Genomic DNA, 24,223 nt, shown 5'->3' on the forward strand with positions numbered 1-24,223 from the left:
ATTTGTTGGTATTTTCAGAGGGCCTTAATGTACTGAGAGGGGCTCTTTCATATGGAAATAAGGACTGGAAGCCTTGTGGTTGCCGATGTTGCTTTGTAGATGTTATTTATCAGGGTAGGATGAAACACTGGTGCTAATGGCAGCCCATTAAACAGCAGGTCAGACAGGTTTGAATATAGAGTTTAGAGGAGTGAGACTGTTTTTGCGAGGGCGTAGATTCTTGTTTTTCTTCATACACATTACAATGACATCAAAATAAAACAACCTGTAATTTCTTGGGATGATTTTAAGTTTGAACTAAGAGAGGGCAGGTGTTGAGGGCTTTGGTTACACAAAATTCAAATGAACAAATGGACAAAAGCCACAGTTTACTCTGTAGAGGCGTTCTATTGAATGCTTCAATATCAGCCTCTTCCTCTTCTCCCTCCTCCTTCTCCTCTTCTCCTCTTCTACCTCCTTCTCCTCCTCCTCTCCCCCCTCCTCTACCACCTCCTCTTCTCCCTCCTCCTCCTCTCCCCCCTCCTCCTCCTCCTCCTTCCTTTATTCTACACACAGCGTGACAGATGTGTTATATTCAGCACGTGAGCAGAGTGTTCCCTCCAGTCCTCCATGTCTGTGAAGGCTCTCATATGCTCTCTGTTGCTCAACTGTAATTCAGCAGCAAATCATGTCCCACATTAGACTTGCTAATGCTGCCGTCGAGTCTGGACACCAGGCCTGAGCGGCCCACGCCTAATCTAGTGTCTTTTACCTCTGACACACACATACACACACACACACACACACATGCTTTCAGCTTCATAGACAGGCAGTGGTGACATCTGCGTGTTCTGCACTGTTATAATTATTCCCCTTCAAATTACCGTTCTGACATCTTCTTATTACAAACGCAGAAGCTTTGACATATCCGAGAACATCCGTCAGAGCTACACACCCACACACACACACACACTCACACATTCATAAATAGTGCCTGTGTCATTATTAAAATGTGTGCCACCTTCTCGTACAAAGGTACTGCAGAAGAAATGACAAGAACTGTCAAGTGACAAAAGTTAAAGCTTCAAATGGAATTTTAGCTTTCCAACCCAACTCTTATATTTCGATGTACTACAGCATCTGCTAGTAATATTGCTCCTGTGTACTCAGAGATCATGTAATAAAAACAGACTCCCAGGTCGTCTTTGTAAACAGTGTAATCTTCGCTGATGGGGAACCTCACTGCGAAGGTACAGTGGTTAAACCAGGAGGAAATTACAATAGAAAATCCATTTAGGTTATTATCATTTCACCAAGCAGGCTAGCAGCTCGGATATCCTCCAGGCTGGAGGAGTCTTAAACAAAACAAAAAGAAAACACACACATACTCCAGATTTCATTCTCCTTTCCTCCTCCTCCTCCATCATTTATATTGAGCCCACCCACAATCTCCCATCTAAACCCATTACGGGCCCACATATAGTACCTCGGGGCTGTGCCTGAACAAAAGAGTCCCGAGGACCCCCCTCGGTGGACAGCAGAACAGATGTAGCAGGCAGACTCCATGCCTTTAATACGTTTGTTTCCTGAGTTTTGTGAGGCTAAGTGATGGAGAGAGAAGCCTGGCCGGCTGACACTAACCTGGTTAAGCGAGGACGGATGGCGTTCCGCGGCCCCTGCTCCCCCAGCCGGGAAGAGGAAACGTCAGGGCCTTCCTACCCCGCAGTCGGAGGAGATTTACCACAGAGCGGTTTAACCTGTTTACAACCCGGCTGCTAACCTAATAATGGAGACCTCCCTCACTCCTTCACCGGTCTCTGCGCTTATTGCGGCGCGCTCGTTTGGCTGGCCTGTCGCCGCAGTTTCTCCCGCCGCTCACTAACACACCTCCTCCACGCTCCTCGCCGTGTCTTCAAGGAGGCAGACTTGATATCCCGCCGTCTGTTCCCTCTGCATGCCTTGTTGATTCCACCAGAAGACGGGCCACGGTCGGCGTGAAGACACGGTCGGCGTGACGACACAGCGGCGCAGGGGAGGTGGGGGGGGGTACCAGGTTCTCTTGCTTACCTTTGTGTGATGATTGGATGCCCGCGTAGCTTCGACGGCCCGGAGATGAAAACACAGCGTACACACACTGGGTGAATGAAGCGTTTAGCTCTGAGAAGTGAGGTGTGTGTTTGTGTGTGTGGGAGCTGTTTGTTCCTCAGACATATGTTTACTATCCGGGCGGTGTGATGTCCTGTTGCAGACTGAAGCGCTCCAGCCATCATGGAGGGACGGGTAGCTCCAGGAAGCCTGTCCTAGATCTGCAGACACAGCGGGTTAGGAATCCCTGCACCGTACTGCTGAGAACACACACACAGGAACAGGAACAGGGTTTGGGGTTCTGCTGAGAACACACACGCAGGAACAGGAACAGGGTTTGGGGTTCTGCTGAGAACACACACACAGGAACAGGGTTTGGGGTTCTGCTGAGAACACACACACAGGAACAGGGTTTGGGGTTCTGCTGAGAACACACAGGTGCTCTCCGCGTGGCCGGTGTTCCCATAGTCCTCCTGCCCTGCCTGTCCCGTCTGCCCTGCCTGTCCCGTCTGCCCTGCCTGTCCCGTCTGCCCTGCCTGTCCCGTCTGCCTGCCTGTCCCGTCTGCCCTGCCTGTCCCGTCTGCCCTGCCTGTCCCGTCTGCCCTGCCTGTCCCGTCTGCCCTGCCTGTCCCGTCTGCCTGCCACTCAGGCTGAGCAGAGCTGGTGCAGTATCGGTCACCATGGCGACCCCCGGCCCGTGTTTCCGACGGCGTCCCCGTGTGCGTGCATGCGGGGACGCCGTCGCGGCTGCAGGTGCGGCGTTGCCGTAGAGATCTCCGTTGCTTTATCCCCACCTTCCCTCCCCCCGCCCCTCTCCTCTGTCTAATTGGGAAACGAGAACACATCAGTCTGGCTTGTGGCTCCGTGCAGCTGGCAGATTTGAGGGAGGGGGGGTTGTGGTTTTGTGCCACAGCAAACGGCAGGCGTCATCCCGTCTCTGGGCCTGCAACAGGAGGGGGAGCTCAGCGATTCGCTCTCAGACTCGGATGCTATCTTCCAACGCAAAGATACCCCCCCCCCCCCCGTGTTGTTCATTAGCTTTTAATTGGAGTCGCCCACCCCCACCCCTCTTTTTGACAGTGGGAGCTGTGTTCTTTAGTTTTTGTTATCATGCCGAATCCCAGACCACCATTACGCCCTCTGCTTCTCTCTCTTTAATTCTTCCTGCAACGAAAAAGGGGAGAAGGAGTGTTTGATAAACAGGCTTACCTTTGTTTCTGTCTCCGGGCTTGTATTGACGTTCCGCCTGTTGCTGTCGGCTGGCGTGTTTGAACGATGTGTGTGTTTTCATTTACCAACCCCTCCAATTAGATCCAGCCCTGAGCCGTCGCTTAGGAAGCCTAGAGAGAGAAATATTACTGAGCGTTCAGATCCACGCTGTTTAGATTCTACGTTGGGTACAAGAAGCCCAGAGAAATCACACGTTATATTACGACAATTATAGGGATTCAATTTAACGGATCACATTTAACACCTCGTCCCTTCTGCTCGCACACACACACACACACACACACAGGCGTGGAACACCTACGTGCAGACAGTGGTGTGTGTGTGTGTACTTCGTAAGACAGGGCTCGCCACACGCGAAGGCACAAGGAAATGAGAAGAGAGATGCACGGAAGGGAGACAAACTCTCACTTTTGAAAGTCAATAACCTCCAGCGAGCTGAGACGCTCCGAGGAAGCGCCCTGCCCAGACGCACCGAGGAAGCGCCCTGCTCAGACGCACCGAGGAAGCGCCCTGCTCAGACGCACCGAGGAAGCGCCCTGCTCAGACGCACCGAGGAAGCGCCCTGCTCAGACGCACCGAGGAAGCGCCCTGCTCAGACGCACCGAGGAAGCGCCCTGCTCAGACGCACCGAGGAAGCGCCCTGCCCAGACGCACCGAGGAAGCGCCCTGCTCAGACGCACCGAGGAAGCGCCCTGCCCAGACGCACCGAGGAAGCGCCCTGCTCAGACGCACCGAGGAAGAGCCCTGCTCAGACGCAGCGAGGAAGCGCCCTGCTCAGACGCACCGAGGAAGCGCCCTGCCCAGACGCACCGAGGAAGCGCCCTGCTCAGACGCACCGAGGAAGCGCCCTGCTCAGACGCAGCGAGGAAGCGCCCTGCTCAGACGCACCGAGGAAGCGCCCTGCTCAGACGCACCGAGGAAGCGCCCTGCCCAGACGCACCGAGGAAGCGCCCTGCTCAGACGCACCGAGGAAGCGCCCTGCTCAGACGCACCGAGGAAGCGCCCTGCTCAGACGCACCGAGGAAGCGCCCTGCTCAGACGCACCGAGGAAGCGCCCTGCTCAGACGCACCGAGGAAGCGCCCTGCCCAGACGCACCGAGGAAGCGCCCTGCTCAGACGCACCGAGGAAGCGCCCTGCTCAGACGCACCGAGGACGCGCCCTGCTCAGACGCACCGAGGAAGCGCCCTGCTCAGACGCACCGAGGAAGCGCCCTGCTCAGACGCAGCGAGGAAGCGCCATGCTCAGACGCACCGATGAAGCGCCCTGCTCAGACGCAGCGAGGAAGCGCCCTGCTCAGACGCAGCGAGGAAGCGCCCTGCTCAGACGCAGCGAGGAAGCGCCCTGCTCAGACGCACCGATGAAGCGCCCTGCCCAGACGCACCGATGAAGCGCCCTGCTCAGACGCACCGAGGAAGCGCCCTGCTCAGACGCAGCGAGGAAGCGCCCTGCTCAGACGCACCGAGGAAGCGCCCTGCTCAGACGCACCGAGGAAGCGCCCTGCCCAGACGCACCGAGGAAGCGCCCTGCTCAGACGCACCGAGGAAGCGCCCTGCTCAGACGCAGCGAGGAAGCGCCCTGCTCAGACGCAGCGAGGAAGCGCCCTGCCCAGACGCACCGAGGAAGCGCCCTGCTCAGACGCACCGAGGAAGCGCCCTGCTCAGACGCACCGAGGAAGCGCCCTGCTCAGACGCACCGAGGAAGCGCCCTGCTCAGACGCACCGAGGAAGCGCCCTGCTCAGACGCACCGAGGAAGCGCCCTGCTCAGACGCACCGAGGAAGCGCCCTGCCCAGACGCACCGAGGAAGCGCCCTGCTCAGACGCACCGAGGAAGCGCCCTGCTCAGACGCACCGAGGACGCGCCCTGCTCAGACGCACCGAGGAAGCGCCCTGCTCAGACGCACCGAGGAAGCGCCCTGCTCAGACGCAGCGAGGAAGCGCCATGCTCAGACGCACCGATGAAGCGCCCTGCTCAGACGCAGCGAGGAAGCGCCCTGCTCAGACGCAGCGAGGAAGCGCCCTGCTCAGACGCAGCGAGGAAGCGCCCTGCTCAGACGCACCGATGAAGCGCCCTGCTCAGACGCACCGAGGAAGCGCCCTGCTCAGACGCAGCGAGGAAGCGCCCGGCCCAGGTTGCATTTTCAGACGAATGTCTGTAAACTCCCGGCTCGTTGGGAGAGATTGGGTAGATTGAGGAACCAAAACCAAGGATGGATCTTTCTATCACTGCCAAGTTTTTAATGAGCTATTGACACCGATGATCCCAAACATCTGCTGGGTCCTCACAGTTCATTACGGGATGAAACCAATTAAGTAGCGAAGGGTTCGTCTGCTCTCCAACACGTGTGAAACTCATCACAGCTAGCCGGCCAACTCCCTACCAGCTCCCTCCCCAGCCTCTCACTCTATCTTTACTCCCCAACATCTGAGTTTACAACACTAGATTATGTTCTCGGTCGAGAGAAAAACATTTATATCTTCCATCCGAGAGAGTTTGAATACAGATTTGAAGCACCTGAAGGTGTTTGAACGCTGCAGCAGCCAAGGTTGTCCTCTGAGTGCGTCTGTCTGTCTCTCAGCTCTGTGGTTTCTGAGTTACGTAGCACGCTTTCTATTCAACGAGGTGTTCAAATGTGAAGAGGGAAAAAACATCCTCAATCAAGAGCGTGTTTTCGTGTTTGGAATATAGAGTGGCCCCCTTAACATCGAAACTTCCGATTACAGCCACAACGAAACGTTTTGAAAGGACATCTTGCAAGACTTGGCTAGACCAGTGGCAGGCTTTCAAATGTTCTCAAACAAAACGGACTGACCCGTGGATTGGAACCAGCGTTCCTCCCCTGAGTACCCTTCACCCCTGGCGAAGGTAATCAACCTTCGCGAAAAACCCAGCGGTGAGAGCTTCTACCCTGTCGACACACTGTGTGTAAATCACCCGGACTTTAGGACAGGTAACAACTTAGCTGTGACAACCCACCATCCATAAAGCTTCTTTATGGACACGCCAAACATACAAATCCTCTCCCATCGCCCACCGTCCTCCAGCACCACCCTCGAGGAGAGAGACAGGGCTGAACACCCCCTCTCCTCTGCAGGGGGGCCTTGACCAGCGGAGAGGGAGGAAACACCTGGAAACATCACAACATTTACATTTATTCATTTAGCAGACGCTCTTATCCAGAGCGACTTACAGTAAGTACAGGGACATTCCCCAGAGGCAAGTAGGGTGAAGTGACTTGCCCAAGGACACAACGTCATTTGGCACGGCCGGGAATCGAACTGGCAACCTTCAGCTTCCTATCCCGACTCCCTCACCGCTCAGCCACCTGACTCCAACTCACGACACAGCCTGGGACTTTTATGTTTAGAAACTAGGGGGTCCGCCCTTGAATATGTGATTTATATGCCAAGATAACTTTAGTTGGATCCGGATCTTTCCTCTTCTCAGGACCGACCACCCAGGATTCGGGCTCTGCTACACACTAGTAACACGTCATACTTGGAAAAAACTGTTGATTTTTATCGCTGCCAGTGGCAACCCTCCTACCCATCAAGCCGCACAATATCTCATCACCAGTCTGTAAAGAAATATCTCTGGCTTCCCAGTACTGATGTACTGTGATATAAAAACACTGGTAGACATTGTTTTCTCTGACCACAGGTACAGTATTAGCATACTAGTGTGGTTTTGACAGGAATACGCCAACAGCTCTGGTTACTATCTACGAGCTACTGCACTGTCCTCTCTCTTTGTCTCTCCCTCGTCTATCTCTCTCTTTTTCTCTTTCTCTCCCTCTCCTCTCTCTCCCTTTCACTCCTCTCTCCTTATCTCCCTCACAAGCTCTATTTTACACACACACACACACACACACACACACACACATCACACACACACATCACTCTCTCCCTGCTCTCAGTTCTCCCTCCACTGTTTGGTGACACCTCCTGGGCAACAGGAACAGCAGGGCCATTTCCCGATTGCCAGTGCTTTCCTCCAGGTTGTTATCAATGAGGCCCACAACGCTGAAGGAGAAAATGTCACTTTTGATGCCCCCCCCACGGTGATGGGGGGGGGGGGGGTAAAAACACACTAATGAAGTGAAAAGGAAAATGCAGTGGAGGGTGAAAAATCCCCTCTAGCTTAACAACACACACCACGTCCCCCCCTTCAACACCTTCCATTGTGACAGCAAAGGGACAACACATTTTTCCATCACCTGTCATGGCATTGTTTTGTTTATCAATTTTTGTTTTTGTTTTGATTCGTGATGGGCCGTTAATGATATCCTGGTTACGTTGCGTTAGTAAGGGAGATCACATTCCACACACACACACACACACACACACAGCCAGCCTTCTAGTAATCAGCCTGACACAGATGTTAAACATGACACTGGACAAACACGTATGTATATGTGCTGAGGCTTCGTAATAATGCAGAATACATGACACTTATTAGCATATATTAGAGAAATGGCAAAGAATGGAAAGCTACGTTTGACTAATTTGACCCAAACATGAGCAGAGTAATGTGTTTGATTTACAGTTATTCATTTAGCAGACGCTCTGATCCAGAGCGACTTACAGTAAGTACAGGGACATTCCCACCGAGGAAAGTAAGGTGAAGTGCCTTGCCCAAGGACACAACGTCATTGGCCTGGTGGGGAATCGAACCGGCAACCTTCCGATTACTAGCCCGATTCCCTAACCGCTCAGCCACCTGATCCCAGCAATATGACGGCTCATCACAGTCTCAAACGTTGTTGTGTTGTTCTTTATGATTTCCGTGCTGTGTACTCATCGGCATGCCTGTCTGCCATGTCACTTGTTTTTCCCTCGATCCAGACGCCCTCACCACCACCCCTTTACCCACCACCACCACCACCCCCTCCACCACCACCTACCTCCCCGAAGCCACTGAAGGTATGCCCTGGCCACACCCACATCTGTGTGTGGGTCTCTACATCCATCAATGCCTACACCCACCTCGTGCCAACACCTTCAGAGACCACTGTGTGTGTGTCTGTGTGTGTCTCTCTGTGTGTGTGTCTGTGTGTGTGTGTGTGTGTGTCTCTCTGTGTGTGTGTCTGTGTGTGTGTCTCTCTGTGTGTGTGTCTCTGTGTGTGTGTGTGTGTGTGTGTGTGTGTGTCTCTCTGTGTGTGTGTGTCTGTGTGTGTGTCTCTCTGTGTGTGTCCCTCTGTGTGTGTGTGTGTGTGTGTGTGTGTGTGTGTGTGTGTGTGTGTGTGTGTGTGTGTGTGTGTGTGTGTGTGTGTGGGTGGGTGTGTGTGTGTGTGTGTGTGTGTCTAGACTGTGGGGAGGTTATGTCGGCCTACTTACATTTACACACGTTGGTTCATTCCTAAAACTGCTACGAAGCAAAACATCCCACGCAGACACAACACTTCTGGTGTGGATGAACAACGGTGCGATCAGGGAAGAACGATGAGAGAATGCAGACAGACAGCCCTGATAAGAGAAGGAGAGAATGCAGACAGACAGCCCTGATAAGATTGCAGGCCTCGATAATAACAGTTTCTCACTAGACCCCAACATTCTCTCAGGACGGCCTCTCTTCACAATGTTCACTAGGGTTTCCCATCACCCCCCCCCCCACACACACACACACACACACACAGCCTCATCACACTGTGTGGACTCTCCAGTCTGAGCCTGGGATTACAGAGCCCTCTTGTGTTTTGTGCGGGGTGAGAATGACAGAATATTTTCATACGTTCAAACAAAAAGGCAGAAAACAGTCCATCAGGCACGGTGAACACAAAACAATACTACAGTGCAAAAGTAACGCCCTATATGATAGGCGTTAAGAACAACGAATTATCGGATATGACCGTGATGTTCAACTTAGCGTCGGTAAAACTTTCCGTGGTTGGCGTAGTGTAAAAGGCTTCTGCTGTAGCCGCATGCAAAAACAGACTTTTAACAAGAAATAAGTTAGCCTGCCGGTTACATTTGCATTTAGTCATTTAGCAGACGCTCTTATCCAGAGCGACTTACAGTAAGAACAGGGACATTCCCCTCGAGGCAAGTAGGGTGAAGTGCCTTGCCCAAGGACACAACATCATTTGGCACTGCCGGGAATCGAACCAACAACCTTCTGATTAATAACCCGACTCCCTAACCGCTCAGCCATCTGACCCCCCGTTAATAAACATGAGTGTCAAAAATAATTGTTGCTGGCCATAATCAGTGCTATGATTTCTAATTCTCTGTATTGTGTCTAAACAAAACCAAGTATTTGATGGCCTTTGACGGATAACAGCCGTGGGCTATGAATGCAATCAAAGCTTCTGACAGACAGCTCTGCTCAGAAATTAAGCGGATCCCCCAAGACAAGACTAAGCAATCATGTGCATTAAGCCTGATTATACCATCTGAACAGAGAACAAACACCTAATGATGGAGTTAGACTGGAAACGTTTTCTCTGCTCTGCAGGGACAAGGTTCTGTCTTGATGTGGGTCAACCTGTCCTCTCTGTTTCAGCCATGTGCTGTACGCTGGAACAAACACAGGCATCCATGACGAGGACAACAGATTAGTTTCTTTCATCAAAGGCAACCTTTTCATGGAGGTCTGATGTATTGTTTGGTATTGTTTTGATTGGGCATAAAGGGATATATTTGATGAGGTCTTATCGCTGGGTGCCTATGTTCACGTCAAGATCTCGCAGTATTCGGATGAAATTATGTTGACTTGTAGTTTGATGTTGCATAAAATATAGACTTTTACAGTCGGTATCACACAAAACATCACTGTCACCCGCAATATTCACTTTAAATCCTTCACCATTCACAATATCAAAAGGTCAACACTGGTTACATGACTTGTCCATGGCAGAATAAAAACTAGTAAGCTTGCTTGTCATAAACAGAAACATTAAGAAACTGTTCCTTGAAAGCTTGACAGAGGTCAAGGCTTGAGTTTGTTGGTATATTTAGTAGACACAAATTATTCAGAGTAAAATAGAATATTCACTGCAAGTGTAATATTATATGAAAATATCACTAATTGGATATTGCATGCACTCCAAAACAATTTCATTTGCATTGAAATTCAACTTGTATGAATCTGTCACTGCATGCAATATACAGTATGAAAGATCACCATGGCGTCGTGGTTGTCATTGGGTACCGCCGACTCTAGAAACGCCACCTTCCTGAATAAATATTTATTCATGTTTTATTGGAGAAGTGTGGAGAGTGAACCGGTATTTGCAGTGTAAATCCACTCATCTCAGATGGTCTCTCCCAGAAGTCCCGTCAGTTGGACTCTGCGGGGCGTTCCATTATTTTAGATTGTTTAGATTGCGGGGGTGGCACGCTATCATGGCCATATTGCTCTGTCGCCTACAGATTTCATTCATCCACACTCGGGATGTGTATAGATCAGAAAGGCGGCATAAAATGAATTCTTCAGAGTACGTGTAGGGGCAGAGGCCACTTAAAAGTTGAATACATTTTGATAAACTGAAATGGGGAATACTGCACTTTTAAAAAATCTATTAAAGCCGAACGAAGGGCTCAAAGTGCTTGGCAGCGTCAGGGGGTGACATTTAGAGATGTCTAAATTGCCATTTACGCTTCACAATAAATGGCTAAATGGAAAGGCCTTCCTCACTACCTTCCTCACAGTGGGCAGATGTCATTAATTTCTATTTGTAACCCCATACTTTTTAATGTCTCCAAACACAGCTCAGAAATGGATGTTTATTGAATTATTTTAAAGACACGTTTGTGCCGAAAGCTTCCGAACGTGTTTTAGAAGCTTGCACTCTGAGTTCCCCACTTCTCTCTCTCTCTCTCTCTATCCCTCTCTCTCTCTCTCTCTCTCTCTCTCTCTGTCCCTTTCTCTTCTCTCTCTCTCTCTCTCTCTCTCTGTCCCTTTCTCTTCTCTCTCTCTCTCTTCTCTCTTCTCTCTCTCTCTCCCTCTCTCTCTCTCTCTCCCCCTCTCTCTCTCTCTCTCTCTCTTTCTCTTTCTCTTTTCTCTCTCTCTCTCCTCTTTATCCAGTTGTATGTCACTGCATTGCATTGTGGGCTACCCTCCCGTTTTCAGTGGGCCTAGTTGTCCTGTTAGTGATCAGCTGTGGATTACTGGGAGCTGGGCGCTCTCCATCCCACTTTCAGGCCGAGCACATGACTAATGACTCACCAGAAATGCCTCACCAGATTGCACTCTACCAACCTAACCGTGAACAAAACAAGTGCTTGTAAAGAAGTGTTCCAAGATACACAACAGAAAAAGCTATTAATGAAACGTGGCTACGCTAATAAAACAATTGTGAATTAGGGTCCCAGCTGCCAAGCCACTTAATTGATGAAAGGGTATAAACAGAGAAAGCAACCAATTCATTTCACCCCCGCCGAAATGCAAAAACAAAAGGCAGGCGAAATATATAAATTAATGGGGGAAAATCTTTCGTCAGGGTTTAAATTGCATAAACACCATCTGGGAAACTGATTTTAGAATTGGAACGAATGATTTGCCCCTGAGTAAGCACTTGCACGTGAGATATAGCGGTCCATTCCCCATTTCTGACTGATTTCACTGGTAGCATAAAGTGGAGGATAGATGGGGATGAATGACTGGAGGAGGAAGGGCTGATTCACTAAAGGTCAATTGCATTACCACAAGGAAAACAACTACTGCAGATGTGTGATACACAGCCTGGAGAGAGCTTTCTCGGGAACTGATTGAACTCGGCATCATGCAAACACTGAAACGCCGGCCATACGTCTTCTTTATGTTGAGGTATATTGTTATTGAGGGACTATGATTGCTCTCCATGATGGCTCCAAGGAGATGGAACTCATAAAACAGGGAGGGTGGTAATCTGCTAGACAGCAGGGCCTGAATCACATCCCCCCCCCCCACACACAAACACACACAACCCACACACACACACAAGCATCCTCCGAAATGCATTATCTTGCATATCACCTTTTTCCCCCTGTCATACAAAGCTGCCACTTTCAAGTGCCTAAGCTTTCATTGTTTGGAATTCCCTCCTCGACTCAAAGTCGAACAGCGGGTCTAAACATCCTGCTCAGCACTCTCAGCTCTCTGGTCCTAGGAAACAAATCAGAGACACAATCACACTTTCTCGCCTCTCGTGTCTCCTACCCTGGTTTTGCGGCCACAGTGGCACCACTACCTTTCCAGGGACCCTGCTGCCACCAGGGGATTATGGGACCTGTAGTCATTAACCATGAAGCTATGTACCCGTTGTCATGTCTGCTGATGTCAGCAAGGACACAGCCGGGATTGCTGGAGAGGGGGTTAGGGGGACTGGGGGACTGGGGGAGAGGGGGGGATAGGTGACTGGAAGGTGAGGGAGGGGGTCTCTGGGAACCTTCGCTAGCTCCTCTGTGGACACATCTGCTGATGGAGAGGTCATGGGGTTAGGGGGCGTCCAGGGGACTGCTGGAGAGGTCATGGGGTTAGGGGGCGCCCAGGGGACTGCTGGAGAGGTCATGGGGTTAGGGGGCGTCCAGGGGACTGCTGGAGAGGTCATGGGGTTAGCGGGCGTCCAGGGGACTGCTGGAGAGGTCATGGGGTTAGCGGGCGTCCAGGGGCCTGCTGGGGAGGTCATGGGGTTAGCGGGCGTTCAGGGGCCTGCTGGAGAGGTCATGGGGTTAGCGGGCGTCCAGGGGCCTGCAGGTGACTGAGGCTCTGACACGCCGCCACTGGATTGTCCTACTTGACTCTGAAAAGCAGCGTGTTACCGGGGCTGTGTTAGCGTGGTTCGAATCCGGCCCGGGTCGTTCCCTGTACAGTCCTACAAGAGACACTGCTGTCTCTATCCCGGTAAAGCAGAAAGGCCCAAACACTAAACCAGCCCCCCCCCACTGAAGAGAGAGAGGATGTGTGGTCTCAGAAAGAACCAGCCTACTTGACCTGTTTGACGATGCATGCCTTTGATTCTGTACGTCAGCTCATTGTTAAGATCCCGTCCTTGAACTGTTGGCCTCTGGTGTTTGTCCTGAGGACCCGTCTGGTCCTGTTAGATAACGGCTCTGGAGGATCTCTGAGGGGATCTGGCCCACAATCAGGCAGATGAGAGGGAGAGCTGGCAGCATCGCTGCAGGTTTAGTTGTTGTAAAACGCATGGAGCTAAATCCCTCCTCTCTCCCTCTCCCCTCTTCCTTCACCACTAACTCCCTCACCCCTTCTTACCTAACCTTCCCTACCCCCCCCCTTCCCCCCCTCCCTCCCCCCCCCCCCTTCCCCCCCCTTCCCCCCCCTTCCCCCCTCACTTCCCCCCCCTTCCCCCCTCCCCCCCCTCTCTCTCTCTCTCTCTCCCTCCCTCCCCCCCTCTCTCCCTCCCTCCCCCCCTCTCTCTCTCCCTCCACCCCTCTCTCTCTCCCTCCCCCTCCCTCTCCTAAATCAGTTTAGAGATGGGCTGAGGTGGTGACAGCAGAGATTATGCAAAAGAAATGTTGTCTTGAACATTAGGAAGCCTGTGGCACTGCTTAACACGGACCACGAGGAGGTCCCCCCGCCCGACCCCGCTGGAGCCTCGCTCCCCCCCTCCCAAAGAGACTTGATCTGGGCTCGCCTTTAGGGAGAGCCCCCTGGATCCTGGAGATTTGGCCTCTTCCGGGGGATAGGAGGGGAGGGAGGGAGGAGGGAGGGAAGGGAGGGATGGGAGAGAGCGTCCGAGGTGTTAGGAGCTGGGTGCAGCCATCAGATTCCTGCCAACGAAAGTGTCAGAACGTGAAAGCCTCGAGGAGGGACGTCTATAGAAGAGGGATGATGTTGACTCGCTTGGTATGGCTGTTCAATTAATCACAACACAGACTGCTCAAATATTTATCAGAGGGTTTCTAGTATTTATCATTGAATCAAAAGCAATGCTTTTGGACGGATGAAAGTATAATTTACTCCGAAGAGAGAATACCAATTGCTCACCTAAATAATACTGTATGACTGAATGATGCAAGACTCATATGTTTGACCTGAAAAGTCCAGTAATTTTCTTCCTCTGTTAAAACCTCCAAAACCAAGGTTGGTATGATTGCTTTCGACAAAGGTTATTCTCTTGTTGTAATGAATTAACAACCCCAATGTCGTACCACATCGATTTCAAAAACGCATTACCACACAAAATATGCCCTTTGTAAATAAACTGTTACCCTGCTGCCCACCGTCACTCTGGCCCACCCTGGCCTTCAGCACGGTTCAGCATTTGTGTTTTTATTGATGAGCTGTCTTCTCTAAATACTGTCTGCACCACACGATATCGGCCTCTTCGTAAGCAGCGACAATACCTCCCTCAGTTTGACGTTCAATGTGTGTGTTTGTGTGTGTGCGTGTGTGTGTGTGTTTTATCTTGCACTGCCTTAGTTTTCCTTTGATTTCCCTCCAGCCTTGTGTCTTGGTGTACTGGTCTCTGGATGCTTGCTTATGGATATCGTTTGTTTTCTCCTCTCCACCCCATCCCCCACCCCGCCCCACCCCCTTTCTCCTCCCCCTTTTTGTGCATGCTGCTCCTCCTGTCCTCCCCCTCCTCTCCTCCTGTCCTCGTGTGCTCAGACGCTGTGCCCAGCTCTGAACCTGCGGCTCACGGTTGGTATCTCTCTCTTCTCTCTCCTCCTTCTCTACCCGTCCAGCATGCCCCCTCACAGCATGGTCACCGGGGGCGGCGTGGGGGCCTGTGGTCTGTTCTGATCGCCCCGCCGCCAAACGCCCCCTGTACATCTCCGTAAACCGTGACGTTAAGGGCCTTGAACTGATAACTGCCCGTCGCCTGTCTGTCCGTCCGTCAAGTGATTGAATGTCTTCTGGTCACATCGCAAACCCAGCCTCCAGCGCTGGCCTCAGGCCTCCAGCCCTGGCCTCAGGCCTCCAGCCTTGGCCTCAGGCCTCCAGCGCTGGCCTAAGATCAGAACACGCTCCAGGATAAACAGCGAGGGTCTCACGCTGTTGCTGTCCGCTTGAGGCACCGACCAGAGAGTCATGAGCTCCCCCTCTCCTGGGTTTTATAGTTTAATACACCACCCTGATCAGGCATTTACATCAAAACATCCACGAGAATCAGATCCCATCTCAGTCACAAGACGGGTGAGCACAAGTATATATAATAGTGATAAATACTGATCTTTTTTTAATATCACCTATTTGGCTGGCTTTGTAGGATGAATGATCAGAAACATTTTAGCATTGTTTTCTACATCATTGCTGTTGGATATTAACTCTCATTTCAATAATCTGCCATCACTGCTAGCTCTCCATGCTATGATATTAATGGTATCATAACAGCCAGCATGTCGACATAACAGCCAGTTTGTGTGACTAATACTTGTGTGAAGATATTTCACACATCATTCTGTAAGTGCCATTTCCTTTGTCGTATCACTGCTGCACTGAAGGCCGTTCAGTAAAACGTAGTTATGTCCATTTCATATCACTTAGGACCGCTGTGAAGCTTAGAACAATGTTACGCAATTTCAAAGAACAGGAAATGTAATGAAAAAGGGAAACATTTGGTTGAAATCCGATAAATTTATTTGCCCGAAGGATTGCAGGTGTTTTATTAATACATACATGTATTGCTAATGGAGGGCAACAAATATAGAAAGAGAAGTCATTGCTTTACATACACATTCTAACACGGTATGATCCCTAACACAGCTGCATTGTGAAACGTGATTTTATGCTAAATGTCAGCCAGTTGTATTTCATGCTAAATCAATGTTTTGACCTGAAAAAACGCAGATATGTTTCTCATAAGGTTAAACTGCTTCTGGAAAACAGCCTTGTGGTATTTTTTCTTCACTTCAGGAAGATGGTGTATCGATTGATGTATGAAAGGGTGGCTTTGCTATTATTTAGAGACTTTAACAGCAATAAATGACCCCATTGTGCTATCCAAAACAGCTTTGCACGCAGGTCACTGAGATATCATTTAGTCATTTAGCAGACACTCTTATCCAGAGCGATCAGTCACAGGACTATTTCACATTCGAGGTTCTTCAGATAAATTAGTTTGTTTCTTTCCTGTTCTGGTCGTCAGATCTCCACCCTTTACGGACAACACTCGTCCGTAACCAAGCAACAGGCTGTTGAGGAGCAAGAGGAGCAAGGTGAAGGAGGGGGGTGGGGGCAGGCACCGTGCGGGCTTCCTCGGGGTAGGAGGAGGAAGCCACACGCAGGCTCCTCCCCCTGAGAGCACCAGGCTCCTCCCCCTAAGAGCACCAGGCTCCTCCCCCTAAGAGCACCAGGCTCCTCCCCCTAAGAGCACCAGGCTCCTCCCCTGTGAGAGCACCAGGCTCCTCCCCCTGAGAGCACCAGGCTCCTCCCCCTGAGAGCACCAGGCTCCTCCCCCCTGAGAGCACCAGGCTCCTCCCCCTGAGAGCACCAGGCTCCTCCCCCCTGAGAGCACCAGGCTCCTCCCCCTGAGAACACCAGGCTCCTCCCCCGTGAGAGCACCAGGCTCCTCCCCCCTGAGAGCACCAGGCTCCTCCCCCTGAGAGCACCAGGCTCCTCCCCCTGAGAGCACCAGGCTCCTCCCCCTGAGAGCACCAGGCTCCTCCCCCTGAGAGCACCAGGCTCCTCCCCCCTGAGAGCACCAGGCTCCTCCCCCTGAGAGCACCAGGCCTCGCTGGGTTCGTCAGTGTAGCGTCGGTTCTGCCAGGTGGGGCTGTCAGTTCTGCTGGAGAGAAGAGAAAACACTGCCAGCTTGTGACAGAAGCTCATGTCTGTGTGTGTGTGTGTGTGTGTGTCTGTGTGTGTGTCTGTGTGTGTCTGTGTGTGTGTGTGTGTGTGTGTGTGTGTGTGTGTGTGTGTGTGTGGAATCAGGGTATGTGCACTTGTGTGTGTGTGTGGTCGGTGTATGTGTATGTGAGGGGTGGGAGGGTGGATATGAATCATGTTACGGGGCAGGGAGATGCATCGCTCCTGGGGTCAGATAGATCAAATCCTTATCAGCATGTCAGGCAGCAGCTATATTGCATCGCGCTATTTATGGCGTTTGGTTTCCCTGACCCAGCATGTATTTAGTGTCAGACGCTGTCATCTGCTGTCCCCAGACCTTTGCCAAGCAGATTTATCAATATTTTGTCACCATTTTGTCATTGTACAGGAAATGATGCAAACGTTTTTCTGCCTCCTGGGTTCTGGGCTCTCTCTCTCACTCTGTCTGTCTTTGTCTCTCTCTCACTCTCTCTCACTCTCTCTCTCTTTGTCTGTCTCTCTCTCACTCTCTCTGTCTTTCTCTGTCTTTTTCTCTCTCTCTCTCTCACACTCTCTCTGTCTTTCTCTCTCTCTCACTCTGTCTCTCTCTCTCTCTCTCTCTCTCTCTCTCTCTCACACTCGCTCTGTCTTTGTCTCTCTCTCACTCTCACTCTCTCTTTGTCTCTCTCTCTCTCTCTCTCTCTCTCTCTCTCTCTCTCTCTCTCTCTCTCTCTCTCTCTGTCTTTCTCTCTCACTCTGTCTTTGTCTCTCTCTCTCTCTCTCTCTTTGTCTCTCTCACACACTCTCACACTCTCTCTTTGTCTGTCTCTCTCTCTCTCGTTCTTGGTGAAATGTTATCTTAACACAACATTCATTCGGTCTGCTGCCTCTGGTTTGCCCCCACTCTACCTTTCTCTTTCCCTCCTTTTCTCTCTCCAACTTATTAGAGCCAAGTTTGATTGTGTGCCCTAAGTAACTGGATTTCACACACACACACACACACACACACACACACACACACGCACAAAGAAATCTGCAAGAAGCCAGCCACGAAGCTTAGCAAGTGCTCGCGTGAGTGCACATGTTCAGATGGAAAGGCGGCGAGGTGATGATATCTTGACCTCGTGGTTGAAACCCTTTAATTGAATTCAAGGGAGCGCTCGCCTTATTGAAGGAACCAGCCTGCTTGTTTCACGTGGAACGTTTTGCGTAAGTCTCTTTTTTCTGGCTAGTCATGCTACCTTGTTCTTCTTGATAGGATTAACTTCAGGCCAAGAGATACCTTATCTTTGTCCTTTGTCATCCAATCTGGCTCAAGGCCTTCTGTTTCTACAAATGCTGCATACTTAAATCCACGTCCCAAAAGCAACTGTCAAGTTCCACCAAACGAGACAAAACTCAAACGCATTTAAAAAGAAACTCAAATCCCTTGAAAGAAGGGACATTTGGCAGCGTGGCAAATTAAGCGACAGCTTGTTTACGTCTATCCCTCCTTCCCCCGCAAACCCCGAGCCTCTGTCTGACACCAAGCTCAGCTCGCCGTCGATGCGTGCCTGCTTTACATGGGGCCAGCGCCGGCACTAACTGCTTCGCTCCTCTCATCCTCTCCAAAGCTGTCGCTATGGTGATGCACCCTGTGTCGTCAGGGCGGAGAAAAGCCAGGCCCCTTATTTAATGTCTTGTTTTCCCAGAAGCGGCTCAGAAAAAAACGAACACAAAACGATTGGACGTTTCTCTCTGAAATGGTTTGGAAGAAGGAGAGGAACAGCGAGACAAGAACTGAGATGAGGCATGAGGGAGGGAGGGAGGGAGGGAGGGAGGGAGGGAGGGGGGTATGAGTGGGGGTAAAGATGGCCTTGCCCCTGTAAACAGCTCTGGCCTGGACGAGAGGGAGAATGAGCGAGGAAGGGGGGGTGGTGTTAGTCAGGCTCTAATGTGTCTGATGAGCCCTTGGCCCGGTGATGGACAGCCCTGATAAGAGGACTGATGATGATCACTACACTAACCTCTCAACGATGGGCGCTTTGCATATATCTGGATGCCGCAGTGCCAGCGGTCCATGAAGGAAATCTGAATGCAGAGCATACAAGACCCTGGCTTACAGGACTCAGTGTCTGTCGCATCTGAAGGTAACCTGTTGACACCAGCGCATAGACGTCAGGATTACAGTTTTAAGAGGGGATTAGCCCATTCTTCCAAGGTTCGGTGATGCATATTGTGGTGATGTTTGACAATATCTCGACAACGGCGCCTTTAAAAAAGCGTGAAAGGAAGAGGATCCCGTGTTTGCTCCGTCGATGATCGAAGCCATCAGCTTCTTTCTCTTCCTGGTGAAAAGGGCAGGCCTGGGCCCAGTGACGGTGTGCTGTGCGGGCTAATCTGCCGTCTGGAGACGTGGTCACATTGCAAAGGACATACCTGCCAGCAGCCCTGTCAGGACCGGCGCTGAAGGAGGGGGATAATTGCCTCGGGAGCAGACTAGCGGCCAGACAGAATCCCACAGCCTAATGGCCACTCTGCTCCTAGCAAGACCAGGCCAGACACAGCTTCTCTCCCTTCTCTCTCCTCCTCAACACACGGAACGAGATGTCACATACAGATGTTATTCTCTCCACCTCCAACCCTATGCAAAATCAGAGCTGGTCATTAAATGATAAGAACACAAGTTGTAGCTCACCTCAAGGAAGTTGGCGACGCGTCACGCATCATACTGTATCCGTACAGTGTACTCTGATTACTGCCTTCACTGGGGGGGGGTGGGAAAGTGACTGAACTGTATGTGTGCATGTAAAGTCTGTGTTTTGCGTGTTTTGGGATGTAATTTAACTGTAGTGTGAGTTTGCCGCCACGGTAGGTGTGCGTGTATGTGACTGTCGTGTGTGTGTGTGTGTGCATGATGTTAGGCTGGTATGTCTCCATGGCTACAGGCCTGCCTGTAGCCCTCTCAGGTGAGGTACACATGCTGCAGTAATTAGTCTCACGCTCTCAACCCATTAAGGCAGGTAACCAAAAAAAGAAGCAATTTTTCTACCTTCCGCCTCTTTTCCCTCTTCTAAATCCTCCTCAGCTGACTGTTAAGTGGGCCGTCGAGGCTGCGTCAGAGGCTAGCGTGGCGGCGAAGCAGAGATCAGCTGTGACAGTTGCTGGCGACAAAGCCCAGCGGCGCAGAAGGCTCCCAGGCCGGCAGAGAGAATCTAATTGGAAATGAGTTCCATCTCAAACAAACAGTCTCTCACCTCCCCTCCCCATCGCTCATCCCCCGTCCCCTGTCCCCACCCCTCTCCCCCTGAACCCACAGACGAAACCAAATGCCCCCCTTCGGGGCTCTTGCAGAGACATCTGTTCGCTGATTCTCTCCCTGTTTGTGGATGGGGGTTGGGGATGTTGGCAGAGGGACAGTGAGAGCGCTGGAAACTGCAGGTTCTGCTGCTCGGCTAGGTACTGTTTAGGGAGCGGGACTCCCGGTGTTTACAGAGGTCTGGTGGTAATCACCACCTCAATACTTAGTACATTTTGTTTCCTTTCTCTAATATAGCACATATTCTTCGTCGAGACTCCTTCGTTTTGCGCGCAAAAAAACAAGACGTGTTCTGCAGGAATAGTGACTCTTTCGAGGTAGCGGTAAAATGAGAAGGCATAAATAGCAGATTTGCTCAAAAGCTAGCTGGATGCTTTCATCGTTTCTTTTTGGCGGTGGGAAGGCAAGTCAGCCGAACGTACCTGTGAGGAGAGGTTGGGATTAAAGCTCACCTCTCCTCAGCACACTGTGCTTGCCGCTAAACGCTCCCATTACCACCACGGGGGCTGCAGGAAGTCGCCACGGCGATAAAGCAGAACAGGCGGTTGAGGGGCGAGGCCTCACACGTGCTCAGAGGAATCAGACAAACACTCACAGAGCCAGTACATCAGGCCAGTCAAGACACACTGACGCGTCATCCACCATGCTCTCTCACCATCTTTTAGGTGTGTTTTAAGATATATACAGTACCAGTCAAAAGTTTGGACACATTTTCCCATTAAAATGTGTCCAAACTTTTGACTGGTACTGTATATATATACCATTTTATTGTATACATTTTTTTTGCTACATTGGACAGTTTTTAAGAGTGATAGGAAAGGCAGGGAGTGAGAAGACATAAGAGAGCAGAAAAGGGCCCAGGCCGGATTCGAACTCAGACCGCTGGGGTAAGGCCTCAGCCTTCACCTTCCTTGGTGTGTGTTTGTGTGTCGGTCCAACCGCTGAATGGACCACCTCGCTGTGGAACCAACGGCAGCTTCTGGGACGCCTGGGCTGGAGGAGGTCGACTGGTTGTTAATGGCGACCAGGGACAGGAGCTATCCCTTATCCGTGTCCTCTTGGGGATCGAGTCCCTGCTCCCCACACAAGCCGCGTAGCGTAGCAATCCCACGAAGGGATATCTTATCCTGGATTAGCCCCAGACAAACCTCGGTCCTCCTGGTCCTGTCACAGCAGGAGAGCCCCTGTCCCCGCTGGTGCTTCTGTTGTTTACAGAGATTTACATAATGCCCCTTTTGTCACGTCGCAGACTCCTCACAACACTAAGACGCTCTACAAGTACTTTCTATCTCTGTGGGGACACTGTATGTGTGTGTGTGTGTGTGTGTGTGTGTGTGTGTGTGTGTGTGTGTGTGTGTGTGTGTGTGTGTGTGGAGGTGAGGAAACATTGGGCCTTACCTCAACAACCCAGCTCTGCAGAACCTTCCTAAAAATGCTGCAGGATAGTATTGTCCTTTTATTTTATTTTTTTGCACCGTGTTTAACATCAAAGCAGCAGGACTTTAATCACCTACTTAGTTTCATCTGACTCGAGGAGGCCTCCGGCACCTTCTGTCAGGATGAAAATCTATCGGGTCTAACCAGGCTGCAAAGCTAGCTCCCTCTCTCTCTCCGCTCGGCCCAACTCCTGGCCAAGTAAACCTTGGTGTTATTGACATTATTCACCCAATCTTCTCATAACGTTTAAAGTGGGAGTCAGGTGGCTGAGCGGTTAGGGAATCGGGCTAGTAATCTGAAGGTTGCCAGTTCGATTCCCGGCCGTGTCAAATGACGTTGTGTCCTTGGGCAAGGCACTTCACCCTACTTGCCTCGGGGAGAATGTCCCTGTACTTACTGTAAGTCGCTCTGGATAAGAGCGTCTGCTAAATGACTAAATGTAATGTAAAGTCATGCACTAAGGATTTAGAAGTCTGACTGGCTAAGGAACCAAGATATCGTCCTTTGCAGCCATTGGTTTGCGTAACCATGGTAGCCGGATTCAATTTTATTAACTTTACTATTTTGACTGAAGCGGCCCTTCTCTGCCAGATCAAGTCTGTGAAAATTAACAGATGATATTTGATTGTTTTTTTTTATTTTTTTATTTCATTTTTTTTTATTTGCCTCATATCCGTAATATGTTTAACTGAAAACCTTTTTCAAACAGCCCCAGAGGTTTTATGCCATGAAGATAAAGTGGAAATGAAGCTGAATAGAGTCGGATTGTTGTCGTCAATACGCCACGCTTCAGTGTAATCTGTAATTACAATCGTTGTTTGTCTTTTGTTTTACCAGACGCTCCTCTGGAATGGCAACTGAAATTACAGTTGTGATTGAAAATAAGTGTATATTCATGATGAAATGGGGGATCCGCTAACGTTGATGCCTTGACTTTCTGAGGAGACAGAAACACACTCGGGTTTCATTCTTCATCTGTCAAATACATATTTAGTCCCAGAAACGTGTTCAAATCAATTTTTCAGAAGACTTGCAGTCCTCCTTGAGTTCTTAATGAAAGTAGGCATGACTCATGAATGCAAAAACTAAATTAGCAGGGTAGTAGTACCCTGCTAATTAGTAGTCCATAGTGTACTACAGTACACTATGGAAATGTTAGCAATGTCTATGTACAATCATTTTAAAACTGAAAGAGGATCGCTCTTCACTTAGACAGCAGCTAGTCACAGCAGATGCCTTGGTTCTAGGTTCGTTGTCGCTTGGCACAGCCTACACAAAGTCAGACTCCTCTAATTTACAAGCAGAGTGGAGCATAACCCTTAACGCAAAAGATTAAACTAACATCGTTCATTAGGTTTTATTACAATTATTGTTTTTACGACCATAGTTGTTTACGGGAGAGAGTAGCACAGTGGGGGGCGGGGGGGCGGCACCAAGTGGTCCAAACAGATCGTGTCGTTAACCCACGAGTCTGACACCCACCTGCACCGCTCCAGGGTCTTTCATCTCCTGTCCCTCCCCTCAGGCTGCAGAGACACACCATCACCACGCTTAATTACCAGATTAGAAGATCCAATTAGAAGATCTCCTGTGTTTCAAATCAGCCCCGTCACAGTCGCAAATCAGATGGTTGCCGGTTCCCCTCGGGGTTGGTATTTCTCATCAAATCGATCGCTCTCGAGGAACGTGTGTGTTGCGTCGCGTGTGTCGTCGTGTTTTCCCCCGGACCATCTTGTCTCCTTCTCTGCTCCTCAGGGTTTTGATTTATATTTGAGGGAAACATCAAGAGGAATGAGTCCTCTTCGCTGCTGAGCTGAATGTCTCTCGCTGGTTTCCATACCAACTAGATTGGCTTGTTAGCTTCGTTCCCTGTCGTGTTCCTCAGCTCTGATCATGCACCTGCACACTCCCTTATGGTAGTACTTAGATCAACGTAAAACCTGCCTTAGTGCTTTCTACCTCATTCTGGAGGGACTGACATCTGCAGCGGACTGTATTGAATGCTTAAACTACCACTCTGCTTGTCAGGATGGATATTTCCACCAATCTCAAAAAGTTTGTTCTGGACAAAAGCACTCAAGCTTTGAGAGTGGGAGCATAGCTGTTGGGGGAATATGCTAAATGCTATGAATGTGGCCTGATGTATGGAAGCACACACACACACTCCAAAGCACGCACATGCTAGTTTTGCAGTTGCAGTACCCTCACTCTCCTTTTCATCCCCCCCCCCTTCTCACGCCTTCTCAGGACTGTATGAAGAGAAGTCTCGTTTGGTCCTAAACTACAGGTTTTACAAACAAGTTGAAATTTCAAAACAGCACAGAAATGTGAGCTTTGGACAGACTGAGAAAAAATCCCAACATCGTTTAAACCAGACGAGTAAGTACGGAGGGCAATACTGCACAGCCAATGTCAATTTAATTGTCCATCAGAGGACAATATCAGTTTCCGGGGCCGGCTTCATTTCAGAAAGTTATTAGAACTTGAGGATGAGCGCCCCGATCTA

At 50.4% G+C, this 24,223-nt stretch overlaps 1 protein-coding gene across 1 annotated transcript in view; it reads left to right on the top strand.

Moving 5' to 3' along the window:
• Positions 1-24,223, top strand: part of cadm1a (cell adhesion molecule 1a) — a 63,808-nt gene that overhangs the window by 28,917 nt on the left and 10,668 nt on the right. Inside the window, exons 3-4 of the mRNA XM_062453000.1 lie at positions 8,138-8,215; positions 14,844-14,876. Of these exons, the coding sequence (XP_062308984.1) occupies positions 8,138-8,215; positions 14,844-14,876 (111 nt within the window). The remainder of the gene's footprint in view (positions 1-8,137; positions 8,216-14,843; positions 14,877-24,223) is intronic.

This window comes from Osmerus eperlanus, chromosome 27 (assembly GCF_963692335.1).
Source record: "Osmerus eperlanus chromosome 27, fOsmEpe2.1, whole genome shotgun sequence".
Lineage (NCBI taxonomy): Eukaryota > Metazoa > Chordata > Actinopteri > Osmeriformes > Osmeridae > Osmerus > Osmerus eperlanus.